The 18804-nt window shown below is 38.9% G+C and overlaps 1 protein-coding gene across 1 annotated transcript in view; it reads right to left on the bottom strand.

The window, feature by feature from the left end:
* cog5 (component of oligomeric golgi complex 5) overlaps positions 1-18804 on the bottom strand; it is a 117838-nt gene that overhangs the window by 35840 nt on the left and 63194 nt on the right. Inside the window, exons 8-10 of the mRNA XM_059987491.1 lie at positions 3632-3797; positions 3395-3504; positions 1161-1238 (exon numbers count right to left, since the gene is read on the bottom strand). Coding sequence (XP_059843474.1) covers positions 1161-1238; positions 3395-3504; positions 3632-3797 — 354 coding nt within the window. The remainder of the gene's footprint in view (positions 1-1160; positions 1239-3394; positions 3505-3631; positions 3798-18804) is intronic.

Raw genomic sequence — 18804 nt, 5'->3', positions numbered from 1 at the left:
ATGTGCATTAAATTGTACTCTGCAGGCTTTGTCAGGACATTCCCAATTCACTGCAGCTTCTATAACAAGTTGATAGTTTCTTATCCAAAATGCCTGAGGCTGGAACTGTTTCAGATTTCAGTTTTTTTCGGGATTTTGGAATATATAATGAGATACCTTGGAATCACCATCATTTCAGACTCTGAATTTATGTGCTACTGGTAAGCAGTCTTTGTCTGACACTTGATCATCACACAAATGTAATTAACAGTGCAAATTATTACATATCATTAATATAATGAAAATATAATGAGTGCAGGGTAACAAAAACAGCACAGCAACACTGGGAGAATACCTAAATCAAGTGCAAACAACAGCAGGCTTTCAGTCTCCACCTACAATGTCATTTTGATTAAAAGGCTACAGTAAACTGTATTTGTATTTTACTTATTTTTAAAAAATAGGTTTATGTAAGGTATAAAAATAATCAGCATTTAGACTTGTTCTGCTGTTAAATTTTCATCAGCGATAATCTTGGCAAACTCATCAATTAATTTCTCTGTAGCGTCATGATCAGCAGACATTCTTTAATTTCTCCAACCAGCCAGCTGAATATTAACAATTACCTTCAATTTTCAATTTGTAGTGATAGATCTTTGCTTGTATAATTATCAGCATACCATTAAGCAGCATATGTTGACTCAGACACTGACGAATCCACTCTTTCAATACACAATCAAGATCTTCATTTTTCGCTTTATGAAGTGCTTTTCTATTTTTTATTAACCTGTTCATTATATATGTGAGGTAATTTCTCAGAACTGTCTGTGGTGCGCATCACCTGGGAACCTTCCCAGCGCCTTGTGGATTTTTTTTAAAATTTGGGACATCATGTCAATGCTCAAAAAAATTTTGGATTTTCGAATAAGGGATATTCAACCTGTACTTTGATGTATTGTAATCAGGGAACAGCATCAGCCCTTAAGGACACTCCTTTAGCAGCCATACAGCAATCACACATTATCTGTGCCATGGAGGAGACCGACAAAGGCATATGGGCAGTGACAAGGTTCTCTAGGAACTACTGGTGAATGAGATGCGAGAGAAAGAACTCAACTGAGAAAAATAAACATGTACATTAGATATGCTGAAGTAGCTTCTGCAGCATTACAAGTTATTACCTTAGTTATTTCATCAATAAAGCAGATATGTGTCACAGGATCCCTTTTCTTTATCAGAACTTTCTGTAGGTGCTGCACCTAAGAAAAGGAAATCATTAATTTACCACTTAAAATTACAGGCATAGGAAAACATCAACACCTATTAATTGCAGTATTATCATTTTCATTTTTCAAATGAAATTCAACAGTATTAAACAAGGATTGCTGTAAAGTCATAAAAGATTGTTTCATGGTAGGTCTATGATCTAAGTTCTGAGCAGATGACTTACATAACAAAATGGGGCTACACTAAGGTTGGTGGAGCAACATATTCCATCTAGGTAGCTCCCAACCAAATGGCATGAACATAGATTTTTCTAATTTCTAGTAATTTTGCCTCTTCCTCTTTTTCTGCTCCCTATTCTGGTTACTCTTTCCCTCACCTCACACTGGTTCCCCTCCTCCTTCCCTTTCTCCCCTAATCAGATTCCCTCTTCTTCTTCAGCCCTTCATCTTTTCCACCCATCACCTCCCAGCTTCTTAGTTCATGCCCCATCCCACACCAACTTACCTTACCCCTTTACCTTGGCTCATCTGTCACCTACTAGCTTGTACTCCTTCCCCTTCTGCCACCTTATTCTGACTTCTCCCCCCTTCCTTTCCAACCCTGATCAAATGTCTTGGCTCAAAACATTGAATATTTACTCCCCTCCATAGATGCTGTCTGACCTGCTGAGTTCCTCTAGCATTTTGTGTGTGTTGTTCCAGATATATTCTCAAAGAAGCCATATTCTTTGCATGAAAGAGATACAACACAGATTATGAACAACTTCAGGGGTTTTTTTTTTAAAGTGACCAAAGAGTCACCTTTTGCTCAGAAAATTAAATGAGTGGCATCTCCAAATAGGTATTCCCTTTGGAAGTAGTACAGATTTCAAATATGGTAGAAAATAAAATCATTAGGTAATCTAATTCGTACAGATTCAAATTATACAAATACTAAAGGTGCATAATTATGAGTAGAGTGATTTTAGAGAAACACTTCTAAAAGCACATTGGGGCTTCAGCAGTTGAGTTGATAATACTATTTCTACTGTACATCCTAGCTAATCTAAAGATAAGTAACAAAATATTATGTCTGTTTCTCACATACAGCTCAACAACAAAACAATACAGAAATCTGAAATTCTGCATGCGATTGATTTTGTATGATGACATGCACTCCACTCTTAGTTCTTCTACAACACCCATAAGAGCACCTACCTCCATAGTCCAAAGGGGACCTAATTTTAATTTTCCTCAATAAAAATTGATATTTATTTCAGATCCAGTTTTCAGCAACTAAATACTTTGTGGTTCTGACCCAAGTACTTGTGGTCTACTTGAACCATAGAGTGAAACTGAAAATCTGTGCATATAGTTCGTGCAGGGCACCAACTACGATTTAAATCAGTTAGGCAAATATATCCAAGAACCACCACCAAGCTTAGTGAGTTACCAAAGAAATACTTTAGATACCATTACAGAAGCTATTTACAGTAATCCCGGAATCATGTTTTTGTTGCTTCTGGTGGAATGGGAAAACATTTCTAATTAATATACTTTCTGCTGAATTTCAGATTATGCCCTGACTGTGGCATCAACAGACATCACTTCAACAGTTTTGACAGGGGTAAAGCAGCACATTTGGTTTTTCAAATCTCTTTAAGATTGACATATGTGGAGTAACATTCTAATAGTGGTCTGGGAACTCCAAAAGAAAAAGATCAAAAAGACTGTGAACTAATTGGCTGGGATGAATACAGACTGGCTCAAACAGCCATTAAACCATTAGAACGAATATTGCAAAATTTTAGACACTAATAAATGTTACTCTTGAAAACTAGAATAAGAGTGCACTTGACAAGCGATCCAACTGTATGAGCTTGCTTCTAATATATTCAAATTAGGAAATGGGGAAATGAAACGAAAACTGAATGGGAATGGCTTCAATGAAAAACTCTTCAACACTTTTTGAACTAATAATCTTTGTGATTTTAACAACAAATAATGATGCAATGCAGGCCATTAATAAGCATCTTTTTGAAGCCAAATGCTACAACAGCTTAAGATAACATTAATGTGCAAGATGTCAATGGCCCTGCAGGTGGATGCTATGAATCTGGATTTAAAAATCAATAAACGAGGAAGAATTGAGCATCAATGAGCTGTAATTCCTAATTAAATTTCATAAAAACTGATCAGCAAAATCTTACTTGTCCACATGCAGCACAAATTTGATCCATTAGTTTCTCCATATTTGTCCAAAGGGCTGCACGGAAAGCTGGTGTATTGCCTGGAGGAGGCATTGTGGCTCGTCCAGGTCCTAGTAATACAAAAAACATACGGGAATGGAAAAGACAAATATATCCAGTCACAGTTAAAGACAAATTATGAAGGTCTCAGTTATTTTACTAAATGCTTTTGCTATTCCCATATTAAATTAAACTTACCTCTCATGGTGGCTTGAATTGGCTGAGTTAACACTCTTATATCCAAAGCATTGCCAATATTATCTTCAAGAGACAGCCGATACCCATCTACTACATTACTAATGGTCTCTTTCAATGTTCCAAGGTTGTAGAAAACTTGAAGTGCGGTTCCTACCTGTGTAGGATTCTTATTTTAAGAAAAAAAAATATACCTTAAACATGTAACAAGATAATTTGCCAGATCTGTTCTTTCTTATTATTTAAAAAACATCAAACCAAAAAAAAATTCCGACTCTTGAAATACTATTTAAAGCATGAAACACTATACGGGAGGTGATTGATAAGTTAGTGACCTAAGGTAGAAGGAGTCAATTTTAGAAAACCTAGCACATTTACTTTTCAACATCGTCCCTTCCGACATTTACACACTTAGTCCAGTGGTCGTGGAGCATACGGATCTTGGACCTCCAGAAACTGTCCACAGGAGGGGTGATTGTTAAGTTCATGGCCTAAGGTAGAAGGAGATGAGTTATTAACTTCAAACTTTCTGCATAATCACTCAAATAGTTGGCCTGCATGTGCATGTAATGAGAGCTGTATAACTCACCTTCTTCTACCTTAAGCCACAAACTTATCAATAACCCATGCTGTAGACAATTTCTGGAGGTCCAAGATCCTTATGCTCCACAACTGCTGGACTAAGTGTGTAAATGCAGGAGGGGACTCGGTTGGAAAAAAATGTGCTAGGTTTTCTAAAATTGACTCCTTCTACCTTAGGCCACAAACTTATCAATCACCCCTCATACATCAGTTTAATATTGCCTATTTTATCTAATGGCAATAATTTTGTCAGTGGCAAATATGCTGTATTTTATATCAGTCAATCTTTGGAAAGATTTATTGCATTATCTTTATCCATTCCCTCTGATTAGCATTTAAAAGCTAGTATACATTGATGATCTCTAATATTAATTTATAATATTTAATATGAAGTTTACATTGAGTTCAACTGTATTAATGCTAGGAACTGCGCTTTGAAATATCAAAAAAAGAAAGAATGGTGACTGCTGTTGTGGTAATTTACAATGCACCAGACTGCCAGCTCGCCTGAAAAAAATGAGCAATGAAATAGGGCAATCCAGTTGACCTACATAAATGGACAGGAATTAACTTATTGCAAACAAACATGGAATATTCACATCTGTATTACCATGCAATAAGGAATACAAAAGACAAGGCTTATGGCAGGGCAGAAAAGCAGAGAGAGGCAAGAATTAAAAGTGAGAAGGGTCGTAGGACAAGTAAGGAAACAAAAGGAAAGTGCAAATGAAAGAAACAGAATCATCTGAATTTACCAAAGGAAAATATTGCAAATGCTGGAAACCTAAAATAAAAATAAGGAAATGATTTACTGAGATTGGAATGTTGCAGTCTAGCTAGTTATAAGATGAAGTGCTATTGCTCGAGCTTATATTGAACTTTATAAGGACAATACAAGAAGCCAGACTGAGAATGGGATAAAGAAATAAAATGACAGGAAGCACTAGGTTATGGTGGTGGACTGGAGATGTAATGCAAGCTCTTACTCCAAGCTACAAATTGTGCTCCCTATGTAATAGGCAGGGCCAGATTTAGTGGGGCCACAGCCCCTGGGCTGGAGGTCCTGATAGGCCCCTGCCGACACTGTAAAATGCTGCTGTACCAAGCAAAAAAAGGCAAGAACAAGAGCAAAGGTCGTACTGGTCTAAATATCAAAGCTGTGGACCAAGACATTGGACAGTAAGTAATGCAGATTCTTAGTCTGAAGGACAGCATCAAAAGCACTCAAAAATTGACCTAGGTTTAGTAAAGTTATGAGGGAGACGAAGTATGATGTACCCAATCTTAAATCTTTATTTAGCTATTGCTGCACATACCACAGACCTTATTTGTCAAACAATGCCAAAGCATTTTTATCTAGGTATTCTTCTCAACCGTGTGTACTGAGGAAGTAAAAAGGAAATGAGAGACAAAAAGGCCAAGAGAGATGGCACTAGGAAACTTGATAATACTCCAACAATCTTTTTGAAAAATGAGATTTAACACATACTAACCTATTGCTGTGCTATGTGGCTTGCAGAGTAAAGACCACTTATTACTTACTAGGTTTGTAAACAGTGAACTATTAGCCCATTGCCACAAAAAGAGGAACAGCACTGACACACATGTCTAGATATTTACAAAGTCAGATGCTCGTTTTTAAAAATTAAAGCCTAGTTCTTCTGGATTTCTTGGCACCAATGTCCTTGATCAAGAAGGGGAATATAAGAGCCATTGCCTTGATATGTACTCACCATTTACGAGCTTGTGTTTGAAGTGAAATTTGGAGAAAAAAACGTCTCTGCTGCTTGTATACTCATTCTGAAGCTTTGATATCCTCATCCTTATTCTGGCAGGACTCTGGCCCTTTCTTAGCCCAGTATGCTCGGATTGAATCATCTAACATTTCCTTTCCCCAGCAACCAGGATCAGTGCTGGATCCTCAGTAGTGGTAACGTTAACATTAATGGCAGCCTGACTTGAATGTTCGGAGGTCTCTATGGTCGGGAATCCCAAAGTCATGCTCCCTGCCTCTTCAACGTTAGCTGCTGACTGTGGCAAGGACGGTGGTCCTGTGCTAACACTGGTGCTAGCACTAGCTGTTGAACAAGTCTCCATTTGTCCACTGGTCTCAGACTGTGACAAGAGCAATGGTACTGCTGCATCATCGAGAACAGGTTTAAAAAATTCTGTCAATTTCAATGTCTTTTTTAATGCTTCTTTCTCACGGTCCTCTTTTTCTTGTTTCTTTTTTCTTTTCTGTGCTCCACTCTCGTAACTTTTTTGTCCACCATGGTGATAGCTACCTATTTTGGGCCCCTCTGCAGCTCTGGCCCCTGGGCTGCAGCCCAGCCTAGCCCTGCCTAAAATCAGGCCCTGGTAATAGGACACAGAGTAGTAAATGTAGTGAACTAAACTGAAAGTACAAGGAATTTGCTACTCCACCTGTAAAGTGTGTTTCAGCTCTAGGCAGTGGAGAAGAAAGAATGTGGTTGTATAGGAAAGTGCCTTGAAAAAAGGATTAGCTATTGCAACAGAAGGTGGAGCAGGTAGCCAGAATGTCCTGGACAGTATTGTCCTTTAAGGAGGAAGGAAATAGAAGATTTGTTCAGTGGTCATCATCTCAGAATCCTCTGAAATTAACGGGTATAATCTGGAAACTAGGGAAAAGTTGCTGAAAAGTTGATGGGAGCCTATTTTGCTTCATGAGGTAGCATCTGAAATGTGGGGATATTGAATGAACAAAGTAAAAAGTCCTTTTGGCCAATGTTTACAAGGAATCCAGGGTTGAGGATAAATGAACACATATTGGAAGCATTTGAACAATAAGTCTTAGTATTTAAAGAGAATGCCAAAGTTCTACGGGTATCAACTTCACAACCTGAGGAGAGAATGTATTAGACCTGTTTTATACTGATGTTCATGGAGCCTCCAATGCTAAACCTTGTTCTCATCTTGGATAGTCAGACCACATATCCATTTTGCTAATTCTTGCATACAGACTACTGGTTAAACTAGTCAAACTAGTTCACAGGGTAATCAGGACCTAGCCAGAAGATGCCACTTCAGCGCTGCAAGACTGTTTCAAAAGCAGGACATAACAACCTAACCTAGACCCACAACACCTGCTCACTAATCAAGAAGGCGCAGCAGCATCTACATATTTTGAGGAGATTAAGACATGCAAGACTCCCTGTCCCTGTGCCTGCATCATTGTGTGGTAGCATCAGTTTTAGGACTGCTCGAGTGGGTAAGAGCTTTTCCCCTCAGGCTGTGAGACTAATGAATACCCTGCCACCAGAGGTCTCATCACTAAGTCAGCAAGCTGATTACTGTATTGTTTAGCTGTGCTGTATTTTACTATATGCATTTTGAATTATATTTTATTAAGCTATTTATAGTATATTTTTTATATATATATGTTGTGTGGAAGTACTGTGGTCTGTCAGATGACACTAAACTTGAACCTGAACAAAGAAAGAGTGTCAAGGAAAAGGAAAGAGATGAGAGAAAAGTGAAAATCATTAGAATTGATGGAAATTTCTTGTTCAGCATAAAATGGCACCAATCAAGCCATCAATATACTGGAAAGAAAGGTGTCAGATGGATGACAAGCAAGCAGAGCTTGGACCCATTTGAGACTGTTTAGCTGAAGGATAAGGGTGGAGTCAAAAGAAGAAGGTATTCAATGCATGTCAAGATAATAAAAGAACCTCTACACTTTTTGACTTTTTTCAGTGTGAAAATTGGACCTTCTACAAATAACCAGAGCTGGAGAGACCATTGACTTATTTGGTGTGCTACCAATTTACAATTTGATTTCCATATTTTCCCATACATCAAATCCTGCCATATATTGTTTTGCTTTCTCAATTACTACCTCCCTCCCATATGCAACACAGATAGTAAACCATGCTGTGATTCCACTGGACAAGTAACTTAGATATCAAAACCAAAGTATTCACTTTTCACACAAAATGCTGGTGAAACACAGCAGGCCAGGCAGCATCTATAAGGAGAAGCACTGTCGACGTTTCGGGCCAAGACAATTTCCAGCATCTGCAGATTTCCTCATGTTTGCTCTTTGTATTCACTTTTCACAAGTTAATCTAGGTACCAAAAATCAAAAACTACTGAATAATGGGATGCAGTACAAAGTTAACATTGTTTTTTATTCACAAATGCTTGTAACAGAGGTTAATTTTACAATGAATCTCCGATTATCAGTTGTGAAACGCATACAGTAAAGGCAAAGCTATAAGAGCAGTGTAAATTGCTAACTAAGAATCCCAGGTGCTTGCCTCAGGTGTAAAAGTAGGAGGAATCTTCTCAGAAGTTACTTTACAATATTGTTTGAATACAATATCACCATTCACACGTAAGAAATATTTATTAAATATCCAGAATGCTCTATAGGAAGCCTGGAGACAAGACATAGGGCCATAAAAAAAACAGAAAAGATTGACATCATCAAATATCATCATCAATATGAAAACAATAGCCATTTAAACATTTTATAACCATAATCACATTGAAAATTCACAACTGTAACCTTTATCAACCCCAATGGCATCCTTTTATATAATTTAAAAGGATGGAAACAGGAGCATAGGATAACCCATTCTCAGCTACACAGCAATGCTGAGAGTGCTGAGCCCACTGCTGTATACTCTGCTCACACACAACTGCACAGCCAAACACCCAAGCATTCATATTGTCAAGTTTGCTGATGAAATGGCAATGGTGGGGCTCAGCACCAGCAATGATGAAATGGCCAATGAAAAGGAGATGGAAGAATTCGAGGCCTGGTGCCAGGCAAACACCCTCTTCCTCAATTTCAACAATACAAGGGAAATGGCTGTCAACTTCAGGAAAACCCACACCACTCACACCCCTCTTTACATTGGCACAGTAGTGGAAACTGCAAGCAGTTTCAAATTCATGGAGGTTCAGATCTCATACAACCTCTCATGGTCCCAGAACACATCCTCCAGTCAAGAAAGCTCACCAACACCTCTATCTTCTGAGGAGGCTGAAGACAGGTGGTTTACGCACACCAAGGCTCACGATCTTCTTCAGATGTGCAATGGAGAACATCCTAACGTGCTGTATCAGTGTGTGATATGTTAACTGCACTGTAGCAGTCAGAAAGATCCTTTGACAAGTAGTTACAACTGCTCAGCACATCACCAGCACACCATCCATCAAGATGATTATATATACAGAAAGATCCTGGGAAAAGGCCAGCAATACCATGCAAGATCCCAAACACCCCGTTTATGGATTGTATGTCCTACTCCCATCAGGGAAGAGGCTACGCAGCATTCACACCAGGACCACCAATTACTTCCCCCAAGCTGACAGGCTGATTACCTACACCCATTATTCCATCCTATCACTCCCCACCACATACACATCACCTTGCATCATTTTACGTACATACATACACACACTGCTGAACTGACCACTGTATGATTGTGGCCAAGCTCCATATGAAAGTGTGTCCCCCGCTTGGGGCTGCAAAAACTCAATAAAAAGCCGCTAAATTGTAACCGCCTGAGAAACACAGAAGAAAGAAGTGAGTTTCGACACATCCTAACTGAGAAACTAAGGGAGCTGGAACCTTGTATAAGTTCAGAAAATACCATGGAACAACAGTGAACCTATATCAGCTCTGCGCTCTATGAGGCACCAGCCCAATCCATCGACCATAAGAGCAGGAACCACCAAGACTGGTTTGACGATAACTCAGATACAATCCACAACTTGCTTAAGGATATTCACAAAGCACACTGGGCAACTTTAGATAACCCTTCATCCACCAGCATCAGACAGCACTGGCAGGCAGCTCAGAGGAAAGTGTAAAAGGCAATACGGGCCATACAAAATGAGTGGTGGACTGAAAAGGCACATGAAATCCAGTCCTTTGCTGATTATAATGACATGCATAATTTTTACAATGCTGTCAAAACCAACCACAGCCCAATAAACCAATGCGTTACTCCCCTGAAAACAGCAGATGGTCAAACACTTCTGAAGAATCAGAATACCATTCTGTTGAGGTGGGCTGAGCATTTTAACACCTTGCTTAATCAGGATTCTGACGCAGACCCCACCATCCTGGACGAACTGCCTGAAGTTCCTCCTATCCGCGACCTCAGTCTACCAGCAATCTTCCAGGAGGTTCTATCAGCTATCCATTCCCTTAAGAACAACAAGTCCCCTGGCATTGATAATATCCCTGCTGAGTTACTGAAGAACAGAGGGTACATGCGTATACCAGTACATCACCAAGGCCTGGACTAATGAGAACATCCCACAGCAATGGAGAAATGCAAATATTGTTGTCATTTATAAGAATAAGGGTGACAAGACCATCTGCAGCAATAGTAGGGGCAAATCACTCCTTTCTGTTGCTGGAAAGGTCCTGGCTAAGGTGGTGGTTCAGAGGCTCATCAGCAACATCACCGAGTCAATGCTGCCTGAATCGCAGTGTGGATTTAGGAAGAACAGGAGCACAATTGACATGATCTTCACAGCCTGGCAGCTTCAGGAAAAGTACCAGGAGCAACATGAGGACCTGTTTATGGCCATTCGACACTGTGCAAAGAGAGCTCTTATGGGATGTCCTCCTTAGTTTTGGCTGTCCCAATAAATTTGTTAACATCCTTCGCCAGTTCCATGATGGGATGACTGCTCGGGTGACCATAGGAGGACAAGAGTCCAAGCCCTTCCTTGTACACACAGGGGTGAGGCAGGGGTGTGTGCTAGCACCAGTGCTCTTTAACATCTTCCTCTTGTGTTACCAAGCTTCTCCACAACGAGATTGAGGATAGCAGCGGTGTGGCAGTGGACGTCAGATTAGATGGCAACCTCTTTGACATCAGGAGGCTCCATGCAACCACCAAACTCCATAGAGAGCGGGTCCTGGAGCTGCAGTATGCAGACGTCTGTGCTCTTGTGGCCCATACTCCAGAGGATCTTCAGATTGTCCTTGCTGTGATGGTGAGAGCGTACAGCAGTATGGGCTGACTGTCAATACCACCACGACAGAAGTGGTTTGCCAATGGAGTACCAGTATCCCACCCACTCTACCTGCCTTCACTGTTGGTGATGAAAAGCTGTCAGCAGTGCCATCTTTCAAATATCTGGGGAGCATTCTCACTGAGGATAGCAGCATTGACAACGACGTCCAGAGCTGCATTAAACAGGTATCAGCTGCCTTTGGGAGACTTCAGTGTAGAGTCTTTCAGAAAAGGAGCTTTTGTCCCTCCACAAAAGTCGCCGTATACCAAGCAGTCTGTGTCACCGTCCTCCTTTATAACTGTGAAGCTTGGGTGACCTACAGCCGTCACATCAATTCCATGAAGCACTTCCACATAAGCTGCCTTCAGCACATCCTGGGAATTACCTGGTGTGAGCGGGTGCCTCACACTGAAATACTTGTAAAGACCAACTGCAGAAGTATTGAGGCCATGATCACCCAGCATCAGCTGTAGTGGCTGGGGCACGTGATAAGGATGCCCCCCCATGTCAGCTACCCCATAGAGTGTTACATGACCAGCTACATCATGGTCGACGCTCAGCTGGAGGGCCAAAGAAGTGCTATAAGGATCAGATGAAGAATGCTTTAAGGACATGCAAGATCAGACCCGAGGACCTGGAGGATGTTGCTGCTGACCGTATCACTTGGCGACAGTGTAGGGACTGGGTTCGTATTCTGGAGATGGAAAGAACAACCAGAAGGCAGCAGAAGAAAGCCAGGAGAAATGCAGCCATGGTTGCCATCACTACCACGTATACATGTCCCACCTGCAATAGAACTTGTGGGTCCAGGATAGGACTGTATAGTCATCAAAGATTTCACCGTTAAAGGAATGGACGTTGTCATTGGATTTCGATGGACAACCGAAGAGAAAGAGATGTATTTTTTATATACTGTATATGCATGCTATATATAAATATGTCAGGAAGATGCTTCCCCACCACCACCCCAAGGATGACCTGCTCAGAGAAGACCTCAGACAACAGCAGGGGAAGTGGAAATGGAACTGGGTGAAGCACAGCCAGAGAACCAGAGGCCATGGCAGGACAAGCCACTGCAGGGGGCATACCATCACCAGATATCAGAGGTTGCTGATTTAATAAAGTCTTACCGATGGCTGGAAATGGCAGGGCTGAGGGACAGCAAAGAGGTGATGCTCACGGCTGCACAAGAACAGGTGCTGAGCACAAGAGGAAAAGAAGGAGGGGTCAATCACACCAGACAAGACCCAAGATGCAGGCAGGAATAGCATACAGTGAATGGCATAACCAAGTTACAGGAATTGTGTACATGAATATCTGTGCTAAGTATGGACTGGACACATTCAAGACCAGATGGGAAACATCTGAGAAGGTAGTGGAGAATGACAGAGCTAAGATCCTTCAAAATACAGACTGACAATCAGGTACTGACCAACCAACCAGACATTGTAATACTGGACAAGGAACAGAAAAAAGCAATAGTAGATGTGGCAATCCTGAATGATGGTAACATCAGGAAAAAAAGAATATGAGAAGCTAGAGAAATATCAGGGCTTGAAAGAACAGATAGAAATGATGTGGAAGATTAAAGCCAGAGTAATCCCCGTGATGATAGGAGCACTTGGAGCTGTGACACCTGGACTGGGAGAGTGTTTCAACAAATCCTAGGAACAAAATGAGTTCTCAGTCCAGAAGAGCACACTACTAGGAACAGCAAGGATACTGCACTGAACCTTCAAATTCCCAGGCCTCTGGTAGAGAACCCGAGATTGAGGTGAAAATAGCCATATACACCACCCATAAGGAGCAAGAAAAACTATACTGTCTGTTTGTTTGTGTGTGTGTATATATAAAAACTTATATACAGTTACTTGTACTGTACACTGTGTTTTACAAAATTGTATTTATATTTATTGTGCCTTTTTATTGTGTTCTTTATGCTTACTGTGCTTTTTTAAGCTGCATTGGATTTGGAGTAACAATTATTTCATTCTCCTTTACACTCCTGCACTGAAGAATGACAATAAACAATCTTGAGTTTTGAATGACACTCAACAATACCAGAGAAAAAACACCTACAGCTCCACCACTTCCCTGATCATTTTGCATTTTAAACATAACCAATTCCACTCGGGTCTTTTTCTGGAAACTGTCAACAAACATATAACCATTACAATGTAAAACAAGGTAACCAAAAGATGACTTTTAAAAAATAATTTATTCATTTATGGAATGTTAATTATTGAGCTCCAACCAAATGAAGATCAAAGTACTTGTCTTCATCTACAAATTCATGACATTACCTTCCATCTGTACATTCTTCTGGACTGCACATCCAAATTCAGGTTTTCCAGCGCAGCTGAATTTCTGTACATCAATTCACAGTATTGAATTTGGATCAATTTAGTGTTATTGCACTGAAGTAACTATTCCATTCTGCTTCAGAGGACACTGTCAAACAAGATCTAACAGCAAGACCCATAACTGGAAACTAGTGCAGGTGAACAAAGGCTTGATCAGAGAATCAAGTTTTAGAGGTGGAAAGGTAGTGAAGGAATTGCAAAGGCTTATGACTCACCTTCCAACTATTAGCAGTGAAACAATTAAAATCAGGAATGCATAAGAAGACAAAATTAAAGTTTCAGATATCCAAGGATTTGAAGGGTGGAGTTATGCTTGAGAAATAAGAGATCCAAGTCCACAAAACATCTGGAAACAGTAGCTATTTTCCTCTAAATTAAGGTGTTGCACAAACCATCATGCTACCTCAGCAGGTTGATGGGTGAGCAAGACATGGTCTGAGTGAAGATACAACAACAGAGTTTTAACTAAGCTTATGCTTGAGAAAATTGGGCATTCAGTCAGAAGTGTATTGGAATAAGCAAATCCAGAGGGAACAAAGGAATGGAATAAGGGTTTTGGCAGCAAAAGAGGCAGGTGTAATCAGGTAATGCTGCAGAGGAGAAAATAAGAAATTTCAGTAATTCAGCAAATGTGTGATCATTGCTTAATATTGGAGTGAAATATGAAAACAAATTTTGTACTCAGTCTTTTACCAAGCAGAGGGACAAAATCAGCAGGCAGAGAAGAGGATATGACAGAAAACTGAAGATAGATACATTTTTTCTTATTAAAAGCTGGATGTCAGACAATCATTATCTACTTGTGAGATAATAGTCTCTAGACGGTGATGGGCTGGGTGCAGAATCTAACAGTTTATGGATGATACCTCTAAGGTTGCCTAGCTGTCTAAATCTACTAACCCTTTCAATAGATCTCTTTGATCAGCGCTTCCTTTGCTCCCTAAAAAGAAAATCTCTACTTTATTAAGTATTTGGCAACCAATAATTATTCTAAGAACACTTTCCCAACTTTATTTTTATTACCAGGAAACACAAGCAGCAGTTTTATGTGTCAACTGTAGTTCAGTACTGGCATTCTCACTTCAGCAAAAGTCTGTAGTGGCTTGAGCCCAATTCCAGGACATTCTAATCTTGCCGCTTGACTGAAGTGGCTATGGAGTGATAGAGTCATAGAAAAGTACAGAACAGAAACACGCCCTACAGCTCATATAGTCCGTGCCAAACCAGATAAACTGCCTAGTGCCATGGTTGCAGGATCAGTGAGATGTACTCTCTGTATCCATTCCACACAAGAGTGCAGGAACCATGGATGTCAATAAACCAATTGATAATTTCCACAACATTACTATCTTGGCAACAAATAGATTTGTTAAATTAGCGAGGCATGTCTCCATAGTTCAATATGACCATTTACTACAAATAAAATTTTATAATATCTAATTTGATTCACAAATAATTTGAAGTAGGTCACTCATTGATTAAATAACATACAAAATATAATCAAGGTATGTCTAGTCATATCATATCATGGCAATCAAAAGCAAGCACTCCAAAATTCTGGATCATCTAGGTTGACATATACTGTTAGACTATTATCATTGTTGAAGGGTTTTTTTTATTATTGAATAAACATATAAATTAAGTCCTTTGTCAGATGGATATTTACTAACTATAAAATACATTTCCTTACCCCACCCCCACCACCAAAAAGAGCATTACATGAATGTTCCAGCTCTAAATTAAGCTCCATAAATAATCTTGCACCTTTAAAGTTAGTTTTCATTTGGGTTAAAATCTGGAATATATTCCAATTTAGCGATACTTCCTTGCACAACCCAACCTAGCTGCTTTAAGACAATAAAAGAACTTAAATCTCCATTCAAATTTTCTTTAAACAAGCAACAAAACATTCTATTAAAAATGCAAATCCAATCAACTGATTAATGAGCTATTAATAGGTGATACATTTGAGACTTCAGCCCTAGAGGCACAACCAACCTCTCACAATTAGCTTAATTCATTACGGAATTTTGATATCCACACGATGGAACCCAAGTTGCTTTCCAGATTGCCATCAAAGATACAGAGTACAATGGGACTTCAAATTCAAACCCAAGAGACAACATTGGCAAAATTTCAAAACCCTGTAAGTGCTTAAATTCATTATGTCTAAAACAGTACTGAATGCATCATTAAATATGCTTGCCAGCACCAAACTCCATAATGTCATGCAGAAGCTAGTAGGTACTAAGGATGAGTTTAGAGTATCATAAAAATTTTAGCATTCAATAGAGTTTCTAAATATGTCTGTGTATTGAACACCTTTCCACATCAAGGAAAATCTATTCATTTTATTTTACATGAGTCAGTCTTGTTCAGTCTCGACAACGCAACTAAAACCTGACTTCCTGACATACTGATTACTACAAAGCGATCTCAACTGGTTGATGGCTAGGTTGTGCTGGTGAACCTGGAAGTGATATTTCTATGTGTTGGCTGCTTTTGTTCTTGGTGCAGAAGTCAAGGGTTTGATTGGTGGTATGGGAGTAGCCCCAGTGAGTACTGTATGTGCAGCCTTGCTGCAGCAATGCTGAAGGGAATACATTGTAAGAATAGTAAATGATTGTCGGGTTGAGTTGAGTTGTTCTCCAATCTTAGGAACCCAACTCAACTCAGCCATCAACCACCTGAGCTACACACCTTCCGCATTATTTCCATAGTGAATGATTGCTCAAACAAGTGGGCAGGTTTATTTTGCATGTGATAAACTGTCTGAGCTCTAAAAGAGTTAAACTTATCATGGAAAGTGGTAAGTATCCCAGTTATGTTGTTTTTGCATTTGCATTGCATTTTGCTGTTTGTAGAAAGGTTACAGGAAGTCAAGAAGAGAGACACTTTTCACAGTATTTGAGCCTCTGATCTACTTTCATAGTCTTAGTGTTTATGTTGCTGGTCCATTTCAGTTTTTTGGTTAATAATATCCCTTAGGACATACCTGATAGATTTCAGCAATGACACTGCCACTGAATGCCATCAATAACTTTACCTTCATGCTTTTTCTTTTGTATTGGAAGATCTTTCCTTGAAACAGTGCACTGCTGAAATAACAGTAGCTTTAAAGGGAACCCTCTCACAATCAAAACCTTGAAGATATAACTTTAAAATTTTGAAAAGTGTCTTCACTCCTAGAATTTCATTTCACAAGATTGCCTCTTTCCAGTTTATTGATGTAAATGTTCATGTTAACCATTACATGCATGGGTGCAGCTTCTTGATTTTGTACAGCTACCTCCCATTTCCTAACCTGACCTCATTTTCTTTTAATGTTTTGCCACATAGGGAAAAGCACGAGTGGATAACATCCCTTTAAGATTTTAGCTTTGCCTAAAACAAGTTCATGTGCAGAATATGAAATCGAATAGGTCATTCAAAGCAACAATGAACTATTCAAGGATGATTTAAGTAGGTTTTTCCACCCTATAATTACTTCCTGGAGCTTTATTGAACAAACATAAATAACATGAAGTACTGACTTTAGCCAAAATCTCTATGGAACAAGGGCTACTTGAATAATCAATGACCTAACTTCAATACTTAGCCCTTGATTACAATCAAATACAGAAAAATCTTAAGTAATTAAATTGATAATAGTGTTTGCTTAATATCAGAGTGGAAAGTCAGGCCTGAATATCAAGCAACTTTAAATTTAAAAGTCACAGAATAGCATCAAGAATTGACTTTACAGCTAGCTAAAGTAATCTACATGCCTTCTGTGGCTAGATAATGCAACATTACCATAACCAATATGAATTCGAAAAGTTTAAAGTATTGTTTATTAAATATGTTAAATGTACTACTATAATTATAGAAATGTTAAAAGCAACTACCCAATATCACTGATGTATTTCTGAAATACAGGCAGTTCAGTTGTAATTTAAAAGTTACTTTCCTAAGAAAGTTCATGTTATAAAAAATCAATTTGAAACAGAAAAGCCTGTAGTTGCCTTCAAAACACAGATTTAAACAGATTTTCACAGATGTGATAGTCTACATAATGCAAATAGTGTTTCTTAAACCATCAATCGTGTTGTATCCAATTCCAATTATGGAAGCATGCATTATAGCATAGCTACCAGTACATTTAATTTTACTTCAATTGATATTATGATGTTGGCAAATGAGGAAAACATAAGTAATAGACTTTCAAGTTTATAAATCCATACCAAAATCATTCATAATTTAACGCATCATTTGAAACTTATTACTCGAAAAATTGAGTAAACACTTTCTACATTTAACACAAGATATTGACTATAGAACTAAGTACTCGAAATATTCAACAGGTCAGCAAAAAAACATTTGTGTAAACAGAAGAATTGATGTTTTAAGTCAAGGACAATGAGAATATCTTTGAGGGGGTGGAGGAGAATGGATAGGACAAAGGAAATAAATCTGATAGGATAAAGCCACAGTTGCCCATGCAAACCATTTTTTTAATGGAGCGTCTGATTAATAGCTTAATGGAAATAGTTAGAGAGAGAGTGGAAAAAAAACACAGGCATATAAAAGCAGTAAAATGTAGGTCAGAGATACTGCTAAAACCTGAAACCAAAAGGAGACTGCTCAGTAGATCAGGCTACATTTGTGGAGAGAGAAAATTTGAGTTAATACAACAGATGAAACAACATTACTACAAAAATGACCAATAAAAAATCCAGATACAAGATGAGATGCTGTTCTTCAAACTCTAACATTAGCTTGATAGTGCACTCACTTAGTTTCAGGTAATAATTTCTCCTGCTTGAATCAGGACTAAATAGTTCAGTTACAAGATTATCCATCTGTAATATGCAGCCTGATCAGCTGAACATTAGCAGCTTTCTCCTTTTGGCTTCAGGTTTTAACAAAAGCTCTGACCAGCATTTCACAGCTTTGTTCATTTCATTTTATTTACCTCTATCCTCACTAAATCTATTAAGTGAACCTTTCCACAAACATAAAGGACACAATTGCCAGATAACCCCAGAGATTTTTTTTGCCCTTTCTTTCCCTCCTCAAATCTTGCTGCGACGTAAAACTTGTCATTGCCCTTTTCCATTTATTTTGAAATACACAATTTGAAACATTATTTTTTTCTTTTTCCTTAGGTGCTCCCTGCTCTTCTAAGTGCTTCCAGTGTTTCTTTATATCTCAGAGTTTTAGGTCAGGAGTGTTTTGATTTACAAA

The sequence above is a fragment of the Hypanus sabinus genome, chromosome 13 (genome assembly GCF_030144855.1).
Source record: "Hypanus sabinus isolate sHypSab1 chromosome 13, sHypSab1.hap1, whole genome shotgun sequence".
In the NCBI taxonomy this organism is placed as follows: domain Eukaryota; kingdom Metazoa; phylum Chordata; class Chondrichthyes; order Myliobatiformes; family Dasyatidae; genus Hypanus; species Hypanus sabinus.
Note: the sequence above shows the minus strand (reverse complement) of the source record. Positions and strands in the feature narration are given on the sequence as shown.